The sequence below is a fragment of the Chenopodium quinoa genome, unplaced genomic scaffold (assembly GCF_001683475.1).
Source record: "Chenopodium quinoa cultivar QQ74 unplaced genomic scaffold, ASM168347v1, whole genome shotgun sequence".
Taxonomy (NCBI): domain Eukaryota; kingdom Viridiplantae; phylum Streptophyta; class Magnoliopsida; order Caryophyllales; family Amaranthaceae; genus Chenopodium; species Chenopodium quinoa.
Genome location: NW_018743033.1, coordinates 322,980 through 341,132, shown reverse-complemented (window position 1 = coordinate 341,132; position 18,153 = coordinate 322,980). Strand labels below are relative to the sequence as shown.

General features: G+C 34.9%; 2 protein-coding genes across 2 annotated transcripts; both read right to left on the bottom strand.

Annotated features, from left to right (window-relative positions):
- Window positions 1-2,174: 2,174 nt before the first annotated feature.
- Window positions 2,175-3,310, bottom strand: LOC110730498 (germin-like protein). Its single transcript, XM_021910299.1, has 2 exons — window positions 3,068-3,310; window positions 2,175-2,948 (listed from the first exon to the last, which is right to left on the bottom strand). The coding sequence occupies exons 1-2, from the start codon at window positions 3,189-3,191 to the stop codon at window positions 2,404-2,406; spliced, it is 669 nt and encodes a 222-aa protein (XP_021765991.1). The 5' UTR covers window positions 3,192-3,310; the 3' UTR covers window positions 2,175-2,403.
- Window positions 3,311-16,089: 12,779 nt separating this feature from the next.
- Window positions 16,090-17,339, bottom strand: LOC110730497 (germin-like protein subfamily 1 member 17). The gene is made up of 2 exons (XM_021910298.1): window positions 17,127-17,339; window positions 16,090-17,011 (listed from the first exon to the last, which is right to left on the bottom strand). The coding sequence occupies exons 1-2, from the start codon at window positions 17,248-17,250 to the stop codon at window positions 16,467-16,469; spliced, it is 669 nt and encodes a 222-aa protein (XP_021765990.1). The 5' UTR covers window positions 17,251-17,339; the 3' UTR covers window positions 16,090-16,466.
- Window positions 17,340-18,153: the final 814 nt, after the last annotated feature.

Here is an 18,153-nt window from a genome sequence, read left to right as displayed (position 1 = left end):
TTAAAGGAATATATCAGCTAATTGATGTCTGATATCAGCCAACATTAAGAACATATCATACATTAATAAAATTATATCAACTAATAAAAGATACATATTAGGCAACAAAAGGAACATATCAACCAACAAAAGATACATATCAGCCAACATAAGGAACATATCAGCCAAAAAATAAAACATATCAGCCAACAAAAGGATGAAACCAGCAAACACAAGCAAAATGTAAGCCAACAAAATAAACATATCAGCCAACAAAATGAAACATATAAGCCAACAAAACTAAATGTATTAGCCAACAAAATAAAGATATATGCCAACTAAAGAAACATATCAGCCAACAAAATAAAGATATCAGCCAACTAAAGAAACATATCATTCAACTGAAGTCTGATAAAAGCTAACAAAAGGAACATATCAAACATTAAAAAAAAACATATCAGCCAACAAAAGGAATTTATCAGTCAACACAAAAAGCATATCAGCCAACAAATGAAACATATCAGCCAATAAATGAAACATATCAGTCAAGACTGCCGCACGTAATTATGCATATGACAGTCCGCATACTAACCCTTCTCCTACAATTATTCCCTTTGTTTCAACATAAATGTTCCACTTTGATTGGCATAATCGTCAACACGAATTTCAACCAATGATATAATTAATTATCCACTAGTATAAATAAGATCGAGAAAGATAATATTAAGAAAATTAGATAAATCTCATGCGATGCACGATTTTGACAACTAAATTTGTTATATTGTCACACTAAAGTTATTAGACTAAATTTGGATACTATTTAATCAACTAAAATTTTAAACATTGAAATAGATGACCAAAAATTTTAACTAAAAAAATAACATAAAATGATGACATCACGTATATATTTTAGGTGGGAAAATTTTCTACCACAGCTTGACATGTGTACAGTTAGTAGAAGGGATAGATGATGTCAGCGATTGTTATTTTAGTAATAGTTATAGATATATATACATGAGACGATACGAACAAACAAATAACAAATAAAGTGAATAGAATCGGGCCTTATTTGAGCTTGTCTTAACTTTACTAATTTTATCAGAATCTATATAAATTCATTCAAACTTATTTTAATTGTAACTAGAACTTGAATAACCCTCATTGACCTTTATCATATCAAAATCTTTATTATTCCCCTTATTTTCACTTATTTCAAAAAAATAAATACATATAAGAGTTAAGAAGTTCAAATAAGATGAGCTCGAAAACATATATAAGTTATGATAAGAATTAATATATGAGAGCTATATAAGGTTATTTTACAACTAAAATAAGTTCTAATAATGTTTAATAATTTCAAACAAGTTCAAAGCATCAACCTCACTTTTATATATATATATATATATATATATATATATATATATATATATATATATATATATATATATATATATATTATATTACATTCCATTCTAAAGAAAAAGGTGATATTTTGGAATGTAATTAATATTTCCTAATAAATATACTTCTTTCGTTTTGTTAACACTTTAACTTATGCTTTGTTCGCAAACTTATCGATTTATACTTTGATAATAATAAAATTTTATAATCTTTACTTATGTATAATGTATAAATATTAATACATTGACAAGCGTAAAAATAAAAGTGTTACAGGTTAAAAAAACAGACACTACAAGAAATTGTCTTTTCGTAGCAATTATTTTATAGTGATTGTATATTCGCTACAATATGCATGTATGTTTGTGAAATAGTATAGGAAATCGTATCATGTTACAATCTCCATGGTAATCCCATATAAAATCGATACGAAAAACATAATAATACATTTCCACCCATTTGTTTGCGCATTTATAAAATTATGGAAAGTCGTATCATTTACAATCGCCAGTAAAACCCAAAAATCGATACGAAAAGTCTTTTCTACAATAGATATACAAATATTGTTTGACAAAGAATACATAAATATGTCATAGCGTATTGGTAAAACATTTAATATATTAATTAGAGCTTGAGGTTGTGTGTTCGAATCTTGTAAAGATCATATGTATCTATTTTTATAGCGATTATAATCGCTACAATAATCACCACGATTGGATGTAGTTTTCCATGTTAGAATAATCGCTACGAAAAGGTAATTTTCTTGTAGTGAGAGGATGCAATGTATAACTTAAAACTTAAGAAACTTTGTTTGTTCCATTATAATTCAATAGTGACATATATAACAAGTAATAACAGGTGTGTATTAGCACGCCTACAATATAGTAGCCTATACTAGTAGAACTACTAGGATATATGTATATATATTTAGAACATAAAGAAGTAACATTGATAAACCAAGACCATATCAATCACTTGGTTATTATTGTATAGATATTTCAAAATCATAGCAAATTAGGGGCTCATTCAAAATTTCGACTGAAGCATCTTCACTATGTGTTCATCCAGCTGGAATGCCTTGCTTAGAACAGCAACCGAGATAGGTGGATCAGCCCCAAATACGGCATTAGCAATGGTGACCGTGCCAGGGTTTTGGCTGCTTAATCCAGCAATAGCAATGGCAGGATATTTTCCAATATTGAATTGAAAATGAATGAGGCCTTGTGGGAAAACAAACACATCACCTTTGTTAAGTACCTTAGCGAATAACTTGTTATCGCCGTTAGCAAGGTTGGAAGTTACAAAGCCAACATAGAGGGTTCCTTCAATGACTGTAAGGATTTCACTTGCACGAGGATGTGTGTGAGGAGGGTTAAGGCCATATGGTGCATAGTCGATCCTAGCCAAGGATATGCCGAGGGTGTTGAGCCCTGGAAGTTGTAATGCAGAGACTAGTGTGACAGCGGATTGTACCCTATTGCTAGTGTTCCCGGGCTTGTCTAGCCCGTCAATAAAGAAATCCTCGGGTTTGGCATCCATTGGATTCTTACAAAACAATCCATTCACAAACACTGCAAATTTATTAAATACTTCTTAGTTAGCATCAATTTTAGAAGTAAAGTACAAATCGAAATTAAAATTAAATAAATTCACAACATTTGTAATTAATTAAATTGGACAAAAAACATACGTTCACTATTTGGGTCATTCACCGCAACACAGAAATCTTGTAGCTGAGTAGGATCAGTCGCATAGGCCATGTAGGAAGACATGGCTAAGAAAGTAAGGTAAACAAGAAAATAACGAGCTTCCATCTTTAGGTTTTTTTTTTTATTTTTTTTTTTTTTTTTTTTTATGAAATTGGTATGTTACACTCAATAATGTATGTGAGTATTACAAAGTACGAGTGCAAGTTATAATCTTCTTGCATGCTAAATGATCCCTTTTATAGTTCAAAGACGTACATATAATTGGTAATTAATTATCATGAAAATTCTTTTTTAATTGTTTAGATATTCAATGAGGGTAGTTAGTTAATGGTCTAATTACTTACTTAGCAGGTAATGACCTCGTCAGTTTTGCATTGTTGACATAGTCAGATCATGGAATATGATTTTAAATTTTTTATTAATTAACTAAATCAACTAATGTTATAAGATTAGGTTGATTAGTTAGAGTAGTATGTTTTTAATAATGCAATATTCCAAATATTAAGAGTACGTAGGATGTTTTGATAAATGCTAAAAACAGATAAGCACAGTCTAAAGTATGTACAACTAAGAATCTAAGATGCATGATTTTCTAACTACTACGTATTTTTTGAAAAAAGGTTTTACTCAATTACATTAGACACTCTTAAATAGATCTGGTTTATATTAAATTATTGCGGAATTTGTAGATCACTAATATTAGAGACACCAGTTATTTTATTAATAAAAAAGGTCAACACTATGTTAAAATAAAGGTTATTATGTTAAATTAAAAGTCATTGTTTTATTATAAAGGTCATAAGAGGGGTTTTTTTTTTTTGGTAAAATTGGCCTCAACAGCACGAACTTTTAATAAGGTGCACGTAGCAGCATGAACTTTGACTAGTAGTTAAAACAATACAAACTTCTTCATCGGATGCACAAAATATCATAAATGAAACTCGGCACCGGAGATTCTTTCGAAGACAAGGTATCTAATATTTTAAAATTATCAAAAATCGTCTTGGATTGCGTAGCCTCGATTTGCATGCAGAAAAAATTAACAGATAAGGTTTTTGAGGTGATTTTAGTGTGTATGGGTCAATTTTGAGATCAAATTGGGCAAAAAATTAATTAAAAACGCAACGATTTGCTTGCTTTAAAATGCCTTGGTTAAGATCTTGGGTCGATTTGGACAGTATGGACTAAATATGATATCAAAAATTTGCAAAAAATAATAATTCTTATAAAGATTACACATTCTCGACAAAATTTCCGATATTGGGTTTTATTTATGATATTTTGTGCACCCAATGAAGAAGTTGGTGTTGTTACGGCTACTAGTGAAAATTCATGCTGTTGCATGCACCTTGTTAAAAGTTTGTGTTGTTGAGGCCAATTTTGCCTTTTTTTTTTAATTTTTTTTTAATATTTGGACAATATGAAAAATAAAAGTTAAGACCATCTCCAATGGTGAGACTCAACTTCGAGTATTAAAATACAAAATGTGTTGTTTTTCACACACAATGGTGATACCTAACCCATTTCTCAATTTAGCAACTCATGTAATATATAATTTCCCAATAGTGAGAATCTCTTATGTATACTAATGTCATTCTCCAATATGGCCCACTACATCTAATTGAATATTTTATGTTTTTACAAAAATATTAAAAGTTAATTAAGTAAATAAACTAGTATAAAATTGATAAACTTAACAACTTTTTTTAGAGTATCTAAGTTTAGATACCAACTTATTGGTATCCTTTACAAAAAAAATACTCTCTCTCTCCTAAAAAAACTCCAATGAGTCTCAACATTGGAGATGGTCTTATAGTCAAATTACGGTCACTATGTTTAAGTTGTTTAATATAACGTCGTACTTCAGATTCACAACAATATTAAAAGTCACCCAAGTTTTTATTAATAAAGGTTATTATTTGAAAAATAAGGTTCTTATATTAGAATTAGAGTCACTATGTTCAAAATAAAGTTAAGTACAAGCGTATGAATTTCAGGTCCACAATAATATTATTGCGAATCAGGTCTGCGATCCATACAAGTTTTTTCCTTTTAGTATATGTACCGCATGGATGGTCTTCATTTTTGTTTTTCTCAATTTCCATTGGTAGATATGTCGTAACATGTATGTAATGGATGATGTATTATTATTATTATTAACAAATTTGTGACATCAAAACATTAGGTTTAAGGCTGTGGGACTGTTTGCCATCAAATTTAGTTCTAATGGTTCAAATATTTTAAATTTTCTCAAAATTATACAGTTTTTTTTTTTTTTTTTTTTTTATTTTTCATGAATAAAACAATTAAATTCTAATATGTTAGCATATCTTACTCCTTTCGTACTTTTAAGTTCTATTTACTTTCTGTTGTCATTCATTTTTCTTAGTGTTTTTTTTTGTTGAAGGAAACGATAGAGCTATTATTAATTAAGTAATGTCCAATTCCGTCAAAGTGATGATACTTTGTAGAAAAGAACTAAGACGTACAAGTTCCACACTTTCACCCATATCCCACCTCGCGACAAGGTGAACTACCGTATTACAACTTCTCTTAACATGTGAAAACAAACATAAGTTAAAGCTAGCTCTATCTAAACTAATGTCTTCAGAAATGGTGTGAATTGGAGATAGTCCCTGTTGAAACAAAATTGTGAATTTTGTGAAAATCACAAAGTCCCACATTGGTGGGAAATGAGAGTGTTACTCCCTTTATATTGAAGTATGTGGTATACTTGGTTGTGGCCCAAGAGCTACCCACATTTTGTGGAGAAGGAGGACATGCCTATTGAACCAAGCTAACACACACGCGCACGTCGAGCCGGGCCGGGTTGGGTCGGATGAATAAAACAGAATTAACTTTTTGGAATAAGGCTTATTTACATAATTAGTGCCTTGATTTATGCTAACCGTTTTATATCCCATTATTTGTGTTAATTAGTTTTTGACTGTTTTGAAAAAATTGATTTTCTGCCCGTTTTCCTAACGTTTTGGGCGTAATTTGTGCTTAATCTGCCGTTATGCAATCAATGGTCTTTAAAAACAGTTCCTGCCCTCAGCTATAAAAACAGACCGCGTTAAGCATTTCAAATATAGAAAAATAATCTCCTCTCTTCTCTAAAAAAAAATAAAATAATCAGTTCGAGCATTTAATATATTTTTTGGTGTTTTGTTCGACCGGTGGTTCTGTGCAAATCCATCGATATATTAAATTCGAGAGATTGTTTTATCCTGGGGGACATCCGGTAATGTACGATTTTCTTGCACATTCTAAGGGCGGTACCGTGAATGTTCTAAAAAGAGCAACATAGTCCGCGACTCAATCTAATTCCCGGTAACATTGTTCTTGTTCTTCGTTTTTCTGCAGTTTCGTTTATAACAATTAGAACATTCTTTTTCTGCCTTCGTTATTCTAATGTCTGCCGATGATATGACTGTGTCCAACAACCTCAACAAACCCTTCCGTTTTAAAGGCGCTCACTTTAAAAGATGGAAACAGAAAATGCTTTTTTTTTCTTGACTGTTAAAAAGGTTCATTCTGTATTGACCGTTCCTAGGCCTGTTATTCCTGATAATGCTAATGAAGATGAAAAGGTTTATCTGAATAGTGAAATTGAAACCTGGAATGAAAATGATTTTATGTGCAAAAATTATATACTTAATGGCCTGTGTGATAATTTGTATGATTATTACAATATGGAAAACTCTGCTAAGGATCTTTGGGATGCCTTGCAAAAGAAATATGATACCAAAGAAGCCGGAGCCAATAAATATGCTGTGAGCAGGTATTTGAAATTTCAGATGACCGATGAAAAGTCCGTGGAAGTGCAATCTCATGAACTTCAGAAAATTGCACAGGAGATCATTTCCAAAGGTATGGCTCTAGATGAACAATTTCAAATTGCTGTTATTATTGACAAATTACCCCCTTTCATGGAAAGATTTCAAAAATAATAAGGCACAAGACTAAGGAATTTTCCTTAGAGAGTTTGATCACTCGGCTTCGTAAGAAGAATCCAGGAAACAGGACTAGAAGGAAAAAAAATCTTACAGGTCAATGCGAACAATGCTCCAAAAAGGTCGGCTGCAGTTCTCAAGCCTGCTGGTAAGAATTTCAAACCTCAGAATCGGAAGAATAAATCCAACAGAAATAAACAGAATGTTCAAAAGAACAGTGGACAACAACAGTCTCATCCCTCTAAGAATATAATGGTCAATTTCTATGCTATAGGTGTGGAAAACCAGGCCATATGGCACGAAAGTGCAGGAACATGCCTAACCCTGTACCTGCGCAGGCAAGCATGATTGAAGAGCCCCTTGCGGCTGTGATTACTGAGATCAACCTTGTTGGTGGATCAGAAGGGTGGTGGGTAGACACTGGTGCTACACGCCATGTTTGCTATGATCGTCGGATGTTTAAAACATACACTGAAAAGACCGATGATAAGAAAGTGTTGTTGGGTGATTCCCATTTCACTAATGTTGCTGGTATTGGAAATGTTGAATTGAAGTTTACTTCTGGCAGGACTCTCATTCTTAAGGATGTACTGCACACTCCGGAAATGAGAAAGAATTTAGTTTCTGGTTTTCTTCTTAATAAGGCTGGTTTTACACAAACCATAGGTTCTGATTTGTTTACTTTAACTAAGAATGAAATGTTTGTAGGAAAAGGATATGCTACCGATGGTATGTTTAAACTGAATGTTGAGATTAATAAAATATCTGATTCTGCTTATATGTTGTGTTCTGGTATTAATGTTTGGCATGCTAGACTTTGTCATGTAAACAAAAGACTCATAAAAAATATGAGCAACCTAGGCCTTATTCCTAAGTTTTCACTTAATGACTTTGACAAATGTGTATTTTGTAGTCAGGCTAAAATTACAAAAACACCTCATAAGTCAGTTATTAGAAATTCAGAACCATTAGACTTAATTCATTCGGATATATGTGAATTTGACGGAACATTGACCAGAAATGGTCAACGATATATTATCACTTTTATTGATGATTATTCTGATTATACTTGTGTTTATTTGATGAAAAATAAAAGTGATGCTTTTGAAATGTTTAAGTTGTTTGTAATAGAATTTGAAAACCAATTTAACAAAAACTAAAAAGGTTACAAAGTGATCGTGGAATTGAGTATGATACTAATGCTTTTGTGGAATTTTATAATTCACGTGGTATCATACATGAAAGGTCTGCCCCTTATTCTCCAGAAATGAATGGTAAGGCTGAAAGAAAAAATAGAACTTTTATAGAGTTAATAGTTGCTATTTCCTTAAATTCTGGTGCTGCTAATCATTGGTGGGGTGAAATCCTTCTTACCATTTGTTATGTCTTGAACCATATTCCAAAGACTGTAAGGTTCCTCCTTATGAAATTCTTCGTAAAAAAACAACCTAATATTTCTTTTTTCAGAACTTAGGGTTGTCTAACATATGTTAGGATCCTAAAAGAGTTAAGTTAGATAGTAGAGCTTATGAATGTGTGTTCATTGGATATGCTGTTAACAGTAAAGCATATAGATTTTTTGATTTTAATGCACGTGTAATTATTGAATCTAATGATGCTGATTTTTATGAGGACAGGTTTCCTTTTAAATTTAGAAATAGGGGGGTTTCGTCCCCTTCTATTATTCCTGAAGTTATGTTTAATTCACAAGACTTGGATGCTGAACCCGAACTAAGAAGGAGCAAATGGGCTAGAGTAGCAAAAGACTTTGGCCCGGACTTTGAAGTTCTCAATGTAGAGGAGGATCCATCTACCCTCCAAGAAGCCCTAGCCTCAGTTGATGCAGATTTATGGCAAGAAGCTGTAAATGACGAAATGGACTCACTTGAGTCTAATCGAACTTGGCACCTAACTGAGTTGCCACCAGGTTGAAAGACAATAGGTTGAAAATGAGTCTTGAAACGAAATCTGAAAGTTGATGGCACTATTGATAAGTATAAAGCTCGTTTAGTAGCTAAAGGCTACAGACAAAGGGAGAATGTTGATTTCTTTGATACCTATTCACTTGTAACTAGAGTAACTTCTATTGGAGTACTAATGTCTCTTGTTTCTGTTTATAATCTTGTAGTGCATCAGATGGATGTAAAGACTGCATTTTTGAACGGTGAGTTGGAAGAGGAAATCTACATGGACCAACCGGAGGGCTTTGTTATCCCAAGAAAAGAGCATCTTGTATGTAAATTAGATAAGTCTCTTTATGGTCTCAAACAAGCACCTAAACTATGGCATGAAAAATTTGATAACTTAGTCATTTCACATGGTTTTAAGATAAATGGTAGTGAAAAATGCATATATGTGAAATTTGAGAATGACATTTGCACTATAATTTGTTTGTATGTGGATGATTTGTTAATTTTTGGTTCAAATATTCATGATGTGAACAACGTAAAGTTGTTATTGAATGTTGAGTTTGACATGAAAGACCTAGGGGAAGCAAATGTAATCCTTGGGATTAAGATTACTAGGACAGAAAATGGAATTTCTTTGGATCAATTTCATTACATTGAGAAAATTCTAAAGAAATATGGTTACTTTGACTATAAACCTGCAAACACACCTTATGATCCCAGTGTAAAATTATTTAAGAACACTGGTGATGCCGTTAGGCAATCTGATTATGCGAGCGTCATTGGCAGCCTTCGGTATGCCACTAATTGTACTAGACCCGATATAGCCTATGTCGTGGGATTATTGGGCAGGTTTACTAGTTGTCCTAGTAATGAGCACTGGCATGCTATTGAAAGGGTCATGAGATACCTTAAGAGGACCATGAACCTAGGGTTACATTATGAAAGGTTTCCGGATGTACTAAAAGGATATAGTGACGCTAACTGGAACACCTTATCAGATGACTCTAAGGCTACTAGCGGATATATTTTTACTATGGCCGGTGGAGCTGTATCTTGGAAGTCTAAGAAACAGACTATTTTAGCTCAGTCCACCATGGAGTCAAAAATGATAGCACTAGCCACAACTAGTGAAGAAGCAGGTTGGTTAAGAGACCTGCTAGGTGAGATTCCCTTATGGGAAAAACCATTGCCAGTTGTCTTGATCCATTGCGATAGTACCACGGCTATTGCAAAAGTTCAAAATCGTTATTACAACAGAAAGAGGCGACATATACGTCGTAAGCACAACACTGTGAGAGAATATCACTCAATCGGAGCTGTTAGAGTGGATCATTTACGCACTAAAAATAATTTGGCCGATCCTTCAACGAAAGGATTGGCTAGAGAGAAAGTCCATAATTTTTCTAAGAAAATGGGTCTATTACCATTAAAATGAGTCACTCATAATTATAACCCAACCTATAGACTGGAGATCCCAAGAAATAGGTTCAACGGGTAATAACATACCCACAGTAGGAACATAAGCATCGACGTTCACCTTGATGTGGCCTTGCGGAGGGCACACCCAAGACGAGAAAATCCTTACCCCGGCTTGGACAGTAGCACCTGCAAACACTTTCCTTGAATACTCGGTGTAATCAAGCACCATTTTACTGTAGTTTGCAGCTAGGAACACCGGGTTAGGTACCTCATTATCAAAGATGGCCAGGTTTCTGCACAGCCACGAGGCCCACGTAAGAGCAGCAAGGGTCCTTACATCCTCTGCACCAAATTTTCTATTAATCCACTCCCACCTCGCAGCAAAAGAATCTGTTGGCGGGTCTCCTAGGCTATCCTTCAAATTGCAATGGTTCTATATCTCTTCTGCGGCCTTACAAAAAACTAGTGTATGCACTATGGTTTCACTCGCATCACCACAGATTTGACAAGAGGCATCTTTCGTCACATGCCGTTGTCTAAGGCAATCCTTTACAGCAAGATTTCCCTTCACATCATTCCATAGGATCGGAAGTGCTGAAGTTTGGGAGGACCCCTTACCCTCCAAACAGTGCACCATATTTCATCATCATTTCCCCCAAGAAGATTGCCATCCCCACCTTCTCGTGCTAGCCAATACCCTGACTTAACGGAATAAAACCCATTTTTCCCCCGACTCCAGTACATTACATCCTCACAACTCCTACAAGATAAAGGAGTAGCAAGAATCATAGCCTTGGTTTCATTGTCCACTAGCCCCTCAATTTTAGCTGCATCCCACTCCAAGTACTCATCCACCATAAGCTCATACACCCTCAATTTCTCATCAGTTCCAGCAGGTTGTTGCAAAGTGTGAAGTTTACCATCCTTCACCAGCCAATTATCTTTCCAAGCTCTGATATTTACTCCATTGACAACACGCCATACTAGACCATCGCGAAGCAGCCCTTTTGCACCCCATATACTTCTCCAAGCATAGCTTGGATCATAACTTCTACATGCTTCGATGACCCCTGAGTTCTTGAAATATCTTGCCTCTAAAATCTTGTAAAGGAGGGAGTTCAGATTAGTTTGCAACCTCCAAATTTGTTTTGCCAATAAAGATTGGTTCAAACATTTCATATCTCGAAAACCCATACCCCTCTTAGCCTTAGGTAAACACAATTTTTCCCCACTTTGCCAATGTAATTTTCTTTTATCAATCCGTCGAGGCCCACCAAAAACAACACAAATGGCTATGAATCTCATTAATAAGACCCTCTAGAATTTTAAAAATACTCATCATGTATGTTGGGATCGCTTGTGCCACCGCTTTGATTAAGACTTCTTTACTTGGTTTCGAAAGCAACTTCTCCTTCCACCCATTCAACTTCTTCCAAATTCTCTCTTTTAACCCTGCAAAAATGGCCTTTTTTTATTTCCCAATGATCTTTGGCAACCCCAAATATTTCTTATGTCGATCAACTTCCCTAACTCCCAAAGTCTTAACAATTGCTTATCTTCTATCCGCAGCAACACATTTGCTAAAAGCGACCTTTGTCTTATCTAGATTAACTTTCTGACCGGATGCTCTCTCATACTTACTAATTATTTCAGCAATTTTCGAACATTCCTGCATAGTAGCTTTTGAAAACAAAATAATATCATCGGCAAAAAACAAGTGAGACACTCTTGGAGCAGAGTTGAATATTCTCGCCCCCACTTAGTTTCTTATCATGAGCAGCTTTAGATAATAAACAAGAGAACGCATCCGCACATAGAAGAAATAAATAGGGCGAAATTGAGTCACCTTGCCTGAGTCCCCGATCACAGAGCCCGAAATCTCATTATTCGCCTTAAAAGAGAAAGACACACTAGAAATACAATCCATCACCCGACGAATCCAGTTTTCACAAAACCCCAACTTCATCATCACCCTTTTCAAGAAGCTCCATTCAACCCTGTCGTACCCCTTACTCATATCGAGCTTAAGAACCATAGTACCATGTTTGGCTTCCCCTTTTCTTTTCATTGAGTGGAAAATCTCAAAAGGAATAATCATAGCATTGTCTGTGATTATTCGGCCTAGAACAAACGCACTCTGATCTACAGAAATAATATCATTGAGAATGACTTAAGTTTGTTTGCCATTGTCTATGATATTATTTTATAAATCACATTATAATAACTTATCAGTCTAATCTCAGTCATACATTTTGGATCATTACATTGAGGAATTAAAACAATGCAAGTATTGTTAATGTCCGAAATATTAACTAGACCTTTCCACCAATTTTCACCAGAGTAATAATATCAGGGCCAACTATATGCCAAAACTTCCGAAAAAATAGGGCGCGCATTCCATCCGTACCCGGGGCTTTGTTCGGGTGCATCTAAAAAAGTGCATCTTTAATCTCATCAGAACTCGGCTCTTCATCTAACGACTTGTTCATCTCCGAAGTAACCATTGGGGACATACCATCAAGAGCAGCATCAAATTCTGTCGGCAAGTCTGAGGAAAACAAAGAATTGAAGTATTCAGACACAATTTTTCTAATCTACGACTCCCCCACCTTCCACTCTCCATCCGAATCATACAACCCATCAATACGATTCTTTTTCCTTCTTTGACTAGCCTTTCTATGAAAATACGAGATGTTTTTATCCTCATCTCTCATCTCATTAGCTCGTGACCTCGCATACCAGTACGACTCCTCTAACCTCTGGAGCTCATTAATTTCACTTGCAAGTTCCTCACATGCTGCTAGCATAGCAGCGTCTACTTGCCTACCCTGGGCTGCTTGCAACTTCTCTCCGCACCTCCTTCTTTTCTTCTTCAACACGCCAAAAGTTTTTGCTGACCATTTAGTTAAAGAATCAGCACACATAGCAATGCGTTTGTGCGGTTCCAACCCCTCACCATCACCCCAAGCTTTCAACACTACTTCCTTACACTTCTCATTAGAGAGCCACATAGCTTCGAAATGAAAAAGTTTCCCCTTCGTTCCCCTCTCGTAATAATTCATAGTACCAAGGATAATAGGGGTATGATCAGACTCCATTCTAGCAAGATGTGGGACAGAAAAATTTAAGTGTAGCTCACACCTATTGTCATTTCCCAAGAATTTGTCTAACCTTTCCCGAACTACTGTATCAACATTTTTCCCTCTCTGCCAAGTGAAAATATTACCCTTAAAGCCCAAGTCACGAAGTCTACAAGCATCAATAGCAACCAAAAAAGCATCCATCAAACTCTCCCTTCTAGCTACCCCACCCTCCTTTTCTGCCGAACTCACAATTTCATTGAAATCTCGAGACATAATACAAGGAATATCACATGACGATTTTAAATTGATCATAAGCTCCCACGTTATATGTTTATTTTCTGTTTTCGACCACCCATAAATACCAAAAGCTCTCCAAATAGGAGTCCCCTCACTATCACACACATTAGTAGCACAATGATGTGTAGAGTAAGAGACAATATCAACATTTACCCCCTCCACTAGAAACCCGACCGCCTATTACTACTTATACATATGCCATTCTAAAAACCACAATGCCTTTTTATTTTCTCAAGTCTTTCTTCATCAATCTTAGTCTCCATCAAAAACACTACATTTGACCTCTCTCTCCAACACAAATCCCGAAGAGTCCTCTCTGTCTACGGGTTGCCAATCTCGTTCAAAACTTAAAATTTTCATTGTCCTTCGAGGGGGTTGGATTTTACCAACTCCCTCTACTTGGATTTGACTGTCTCCAGTAAGCATCGTAACTTCCACTTTTCTCTTCTTATCAGTATCAACTACCCCCACATTGTCTACATCGCTGTCAATAAAGGAAGCCCCCCTCTTTTTTTGAAAGTGCCCCCCCCCTCACCAGAATTATTCATTTTTCAAAAATTAATCTTTATACGTAAAAAAATAGCCAATTATTTTCGAAAGTTAGTAATTTTTTACTCTGATCTCTCTCTTTAAGTAGTGTATGTTCTTATTTTTTTTCAATAAAACTGCATTATTTAAAATACAATGACCTCCCCTTTGGTGCGTGGGAATTTATTGTGTAGAACAGTATGAGTTTAGTTTATAATGATAGAGTACTGAAAATTTGGGTTAGGTATATATTACTTGTAGTCGTATAAAAATTATTTTGATAAATTTGTTTGTTTACATTAGTTAATCTCTTTCTCAAACTGCGTGTCCAGAAGACGTATTGCATTTAAAAGAAAATGGAGAAAGTATATTCTAGTAATATAGATGTCTCATGGACCATGGTGTAATATCTAATTTTAAAGATTTTTTGTGAACCACTGCCATTTACTTTGCACTTTTTGTAAACAACTATCATTTAAGTGTTTTTTTTTTTACAACAACTACCATTATTTGAAGATTTGTTTGAGTACCATTACCATTTAGCGGTAACAGTAAAAAAAACCATCTTGTGGGGTCCATCTGAATCAAACTCTAACCACCCACCAGTCCCCCACCACCACCACTGACCCCACAAGACCACCAACTCAACTAGCCTTAGCCGTAAACCAAAATCTATCCAACCACCATGAAACCCCCTTCCTTTCTTCCTCTTCACCTTGAAATACTCCCATTCTGTCTCCTCCGCGCCTTCCGTTGCCAAATCCCACCCCACCGCATCACCTCTTCATTCACCTCCATCTATCGGAACCTCAACGCCCACTCACACCCGCATAATCAGGTGGGGGAGTGGTGGGTGGCTAGTTCAGTTCAAGTTGGGGGAGTAGTGGTGAGTGGCTGGTTCGATTTTGGGCAAGGGAGTGGTGGGTGGTTGGGGTTCGTTTCAGGTAGGGGATTGGTGGGTGGTTGGGGTACGGTTTGGTTTGGGTGGGGAGTATTGGGTGGTTAGGGTTCAAGTGGGCCCCATAAGACAGTTTTTTTAACAGTTGTTAAATGGTAGTGGTATTCAAACAAATTTCCTAATGATGGTAGATATTTACAAAAAAAAAAGGAAAATTAAAAAAAAAAACTTAAATGGTAGTTGATTTCAAAAAGTGCAAAGTAAATTGTAGTAGTTCACAAATTTTCTTAATATTAACTACTCCGATATATTGTCGTTTTAATGAAGGAAACTATTATTTAATTCGAGTTTTTATGTGTTTGTTAAATTCATACATCGTATTTCATTTGTAAATGTTATATGATGACTACTATATATCCGTTAATGATTTGATCATAGTATGTAAATATATGAGTACATCGTTTGTCATCTACTTTTGAATCAATAACATTATTTGATTAATTACCAAACCACATTCATCACTTCAATCTAGTGATCCATAGAATTGTAGGGTACAAAAGGGAATAATTAATAACGTGCTTCGGTCTAACTCTAATTATATACGTCGTACAAGAGTTGATATTTTTTTGAATTATATTTATATTTTATTTATTTATTTGAGAACACTTTGAATATTGCATTTTTGGACTGATTTTGATGATTTATATAGCCAAGGAAATTTTCACATACGAAGTATAATCTTATCCAATTTGCCTCCATTTACACTTTCATTATATCAAATCTATGATCTGTATTTTATTCTTATTGATAATTAAAAACATTGGTGTTTAAAATACTGCTGATTAGTAAAAAAACAGTGCTACAGGTAAAAAAAACAGCAGAAGAATCTTAAAATATGTATTATATTGTAAATTATTCAAACTCCAGCACTGTATATATCATTGTTCCATAACAATAATTCAAAAACAACATAACATGTAAAATGTGTGTATTAGAACGTACACATAGTAGGATATATATTTAGAACCCATGAAGAACTAACGTGGATAAAACAAGACGACCATATCGATCACTTGGTTGTTATTGTATGAAATAATACTTCAAAATCGTGGCATAATCAACTAAAGGTTCATTCAAAGTAAAGTAGTAATGTAGGATTACTACTTTACTAGGATATATTTAAAACATGAAGGAGTAACGTTGATAAACCAAGTAAGACCCTATAGATCACTTGGTTATTATTGTATAAATACTCCAAAATCATCCGGAATAGCAAATTACGGGCTCGTTCAAAATTTGGACTGAAGCATCTTCACAGTGTGTTCATCTAGCTGGAAGGCCTTGCTTAGTACATCAACATTGATAGGTGGATCAGCCCCGAAAACGGCATTAGCAATGGTGACCGTACCAGGGTTTTGGCTGCTTAGTCCAGCAATAGCGACAGCAGGAATTTTTCCAATATTGAATTGAAAATGAATGAGGCCTTGTGGAAAAACAAACACATCACCTTTGTTAAGCACCTTAGTGAACAACTTGTTATCGCCGTTAGCAAGGTTGGAAGTTACGAAGCCAACATAGAGGGTTCCTTCAATGACTGTAAGGATTTCACTTGCACGAGGATGCGTGTGAGGAGCGTTAAGGCCGTAAGGTGCATAGTCAATCCTAGCCAATGAGATGCCGAGGGTGTTGAGCCCTGGAAGTTGTAATGCAGAGACTAGCGTGACAGCGGATTGCACCCTATTGTTAGTGTTCCCGGGCTTGTCTAGCCCGTCAATAAAGAAATCCTCGGGTTTCGCATCCATTGGATTCTTGCAAAGCAACCCATTCACAAACACTGCAAATTAGTTAAACCGTTAACATCAATTTTGAAAAAAATGAAATAGAGTACTAATCAATTTTTTTTTAAGAAAATTCACATCGTTTGGAATTGAATTGGACAAAAAACATACGTTCATTTTTTGGGTCATTCATCGCAACACAAAAGTCTTGTAGCTGAGTAGGATCCGTTGCATAGGCCATGTAGGAAGACATGGCTGTGAAAGTAAGGTAAACAAGAAAATAACGAGCTTCCATTTCTCTTTTTCTTATGAAATTGGTATGTTACACTCAAATAATTAATGTGACTCTATGTGAGTATTACAAAGTGCAAGTTATAATCTTCTTTCATGCTAAATGATCCCTTTTATAGTTGAGGTTGGGGTAACTAGCTTAGGCTATGGTTCGAGGAAGCACGTAGAATTGGTCATTAATCATGAAACTTTCTAATCTATTTGTTTATTTTTCTAATGAGGGTAGTTAATTAATATTTTAATTTCTTACTTAGCAGGTAATACCTCATCAATCTTGCATTGTACAGTCGTCAAGGAGAATGGTTTTATATAATAATCAACTAATGTCGTAAGATTAGGTTAATCAGATTGAGTAGGACGCATTAATGATGCCATATCTGACCACAAATTATAATATGTGGCTGGCCACACTGTATGGACGGAGTTACTTAATCTTGTATTACTTATTCTGGGGGTTACTCAATCGGTCAGGGGTTACTTATTTACAGGTTACTTGGACGGTCAGGGGTTACTCGGTCGGCCAGGGGTTACCCTCACACAGAAAACGCGCTAACTGACTGAATAACCCCAGAATAAGTAACTCTTGACCGACTAAGTAACCCTTAATTAAGTAACCCCTGAATTGAATAAGTAATCCCGATGAAAATGCGCTTACGGACTGAGTAACCTAAAATAAGTAACCCTTAACCGACTGAGTAACACTTAAATAAATAACCCCTAAATAAGTAACCCTGGCCACACAGAAAAAACAATAGTTATAGTAGGATGTTCTAACTAATACCTTCGCTTTTTTTTTTTACTTACCTTTTGTTTTATGTTATTTTTGGAAAATTCTCTTTGTTAACATCGAAATTTTAATTTTCTTTTTGGTAAATCATAAAAAAAAAATATTATCTTTGGTAAACTT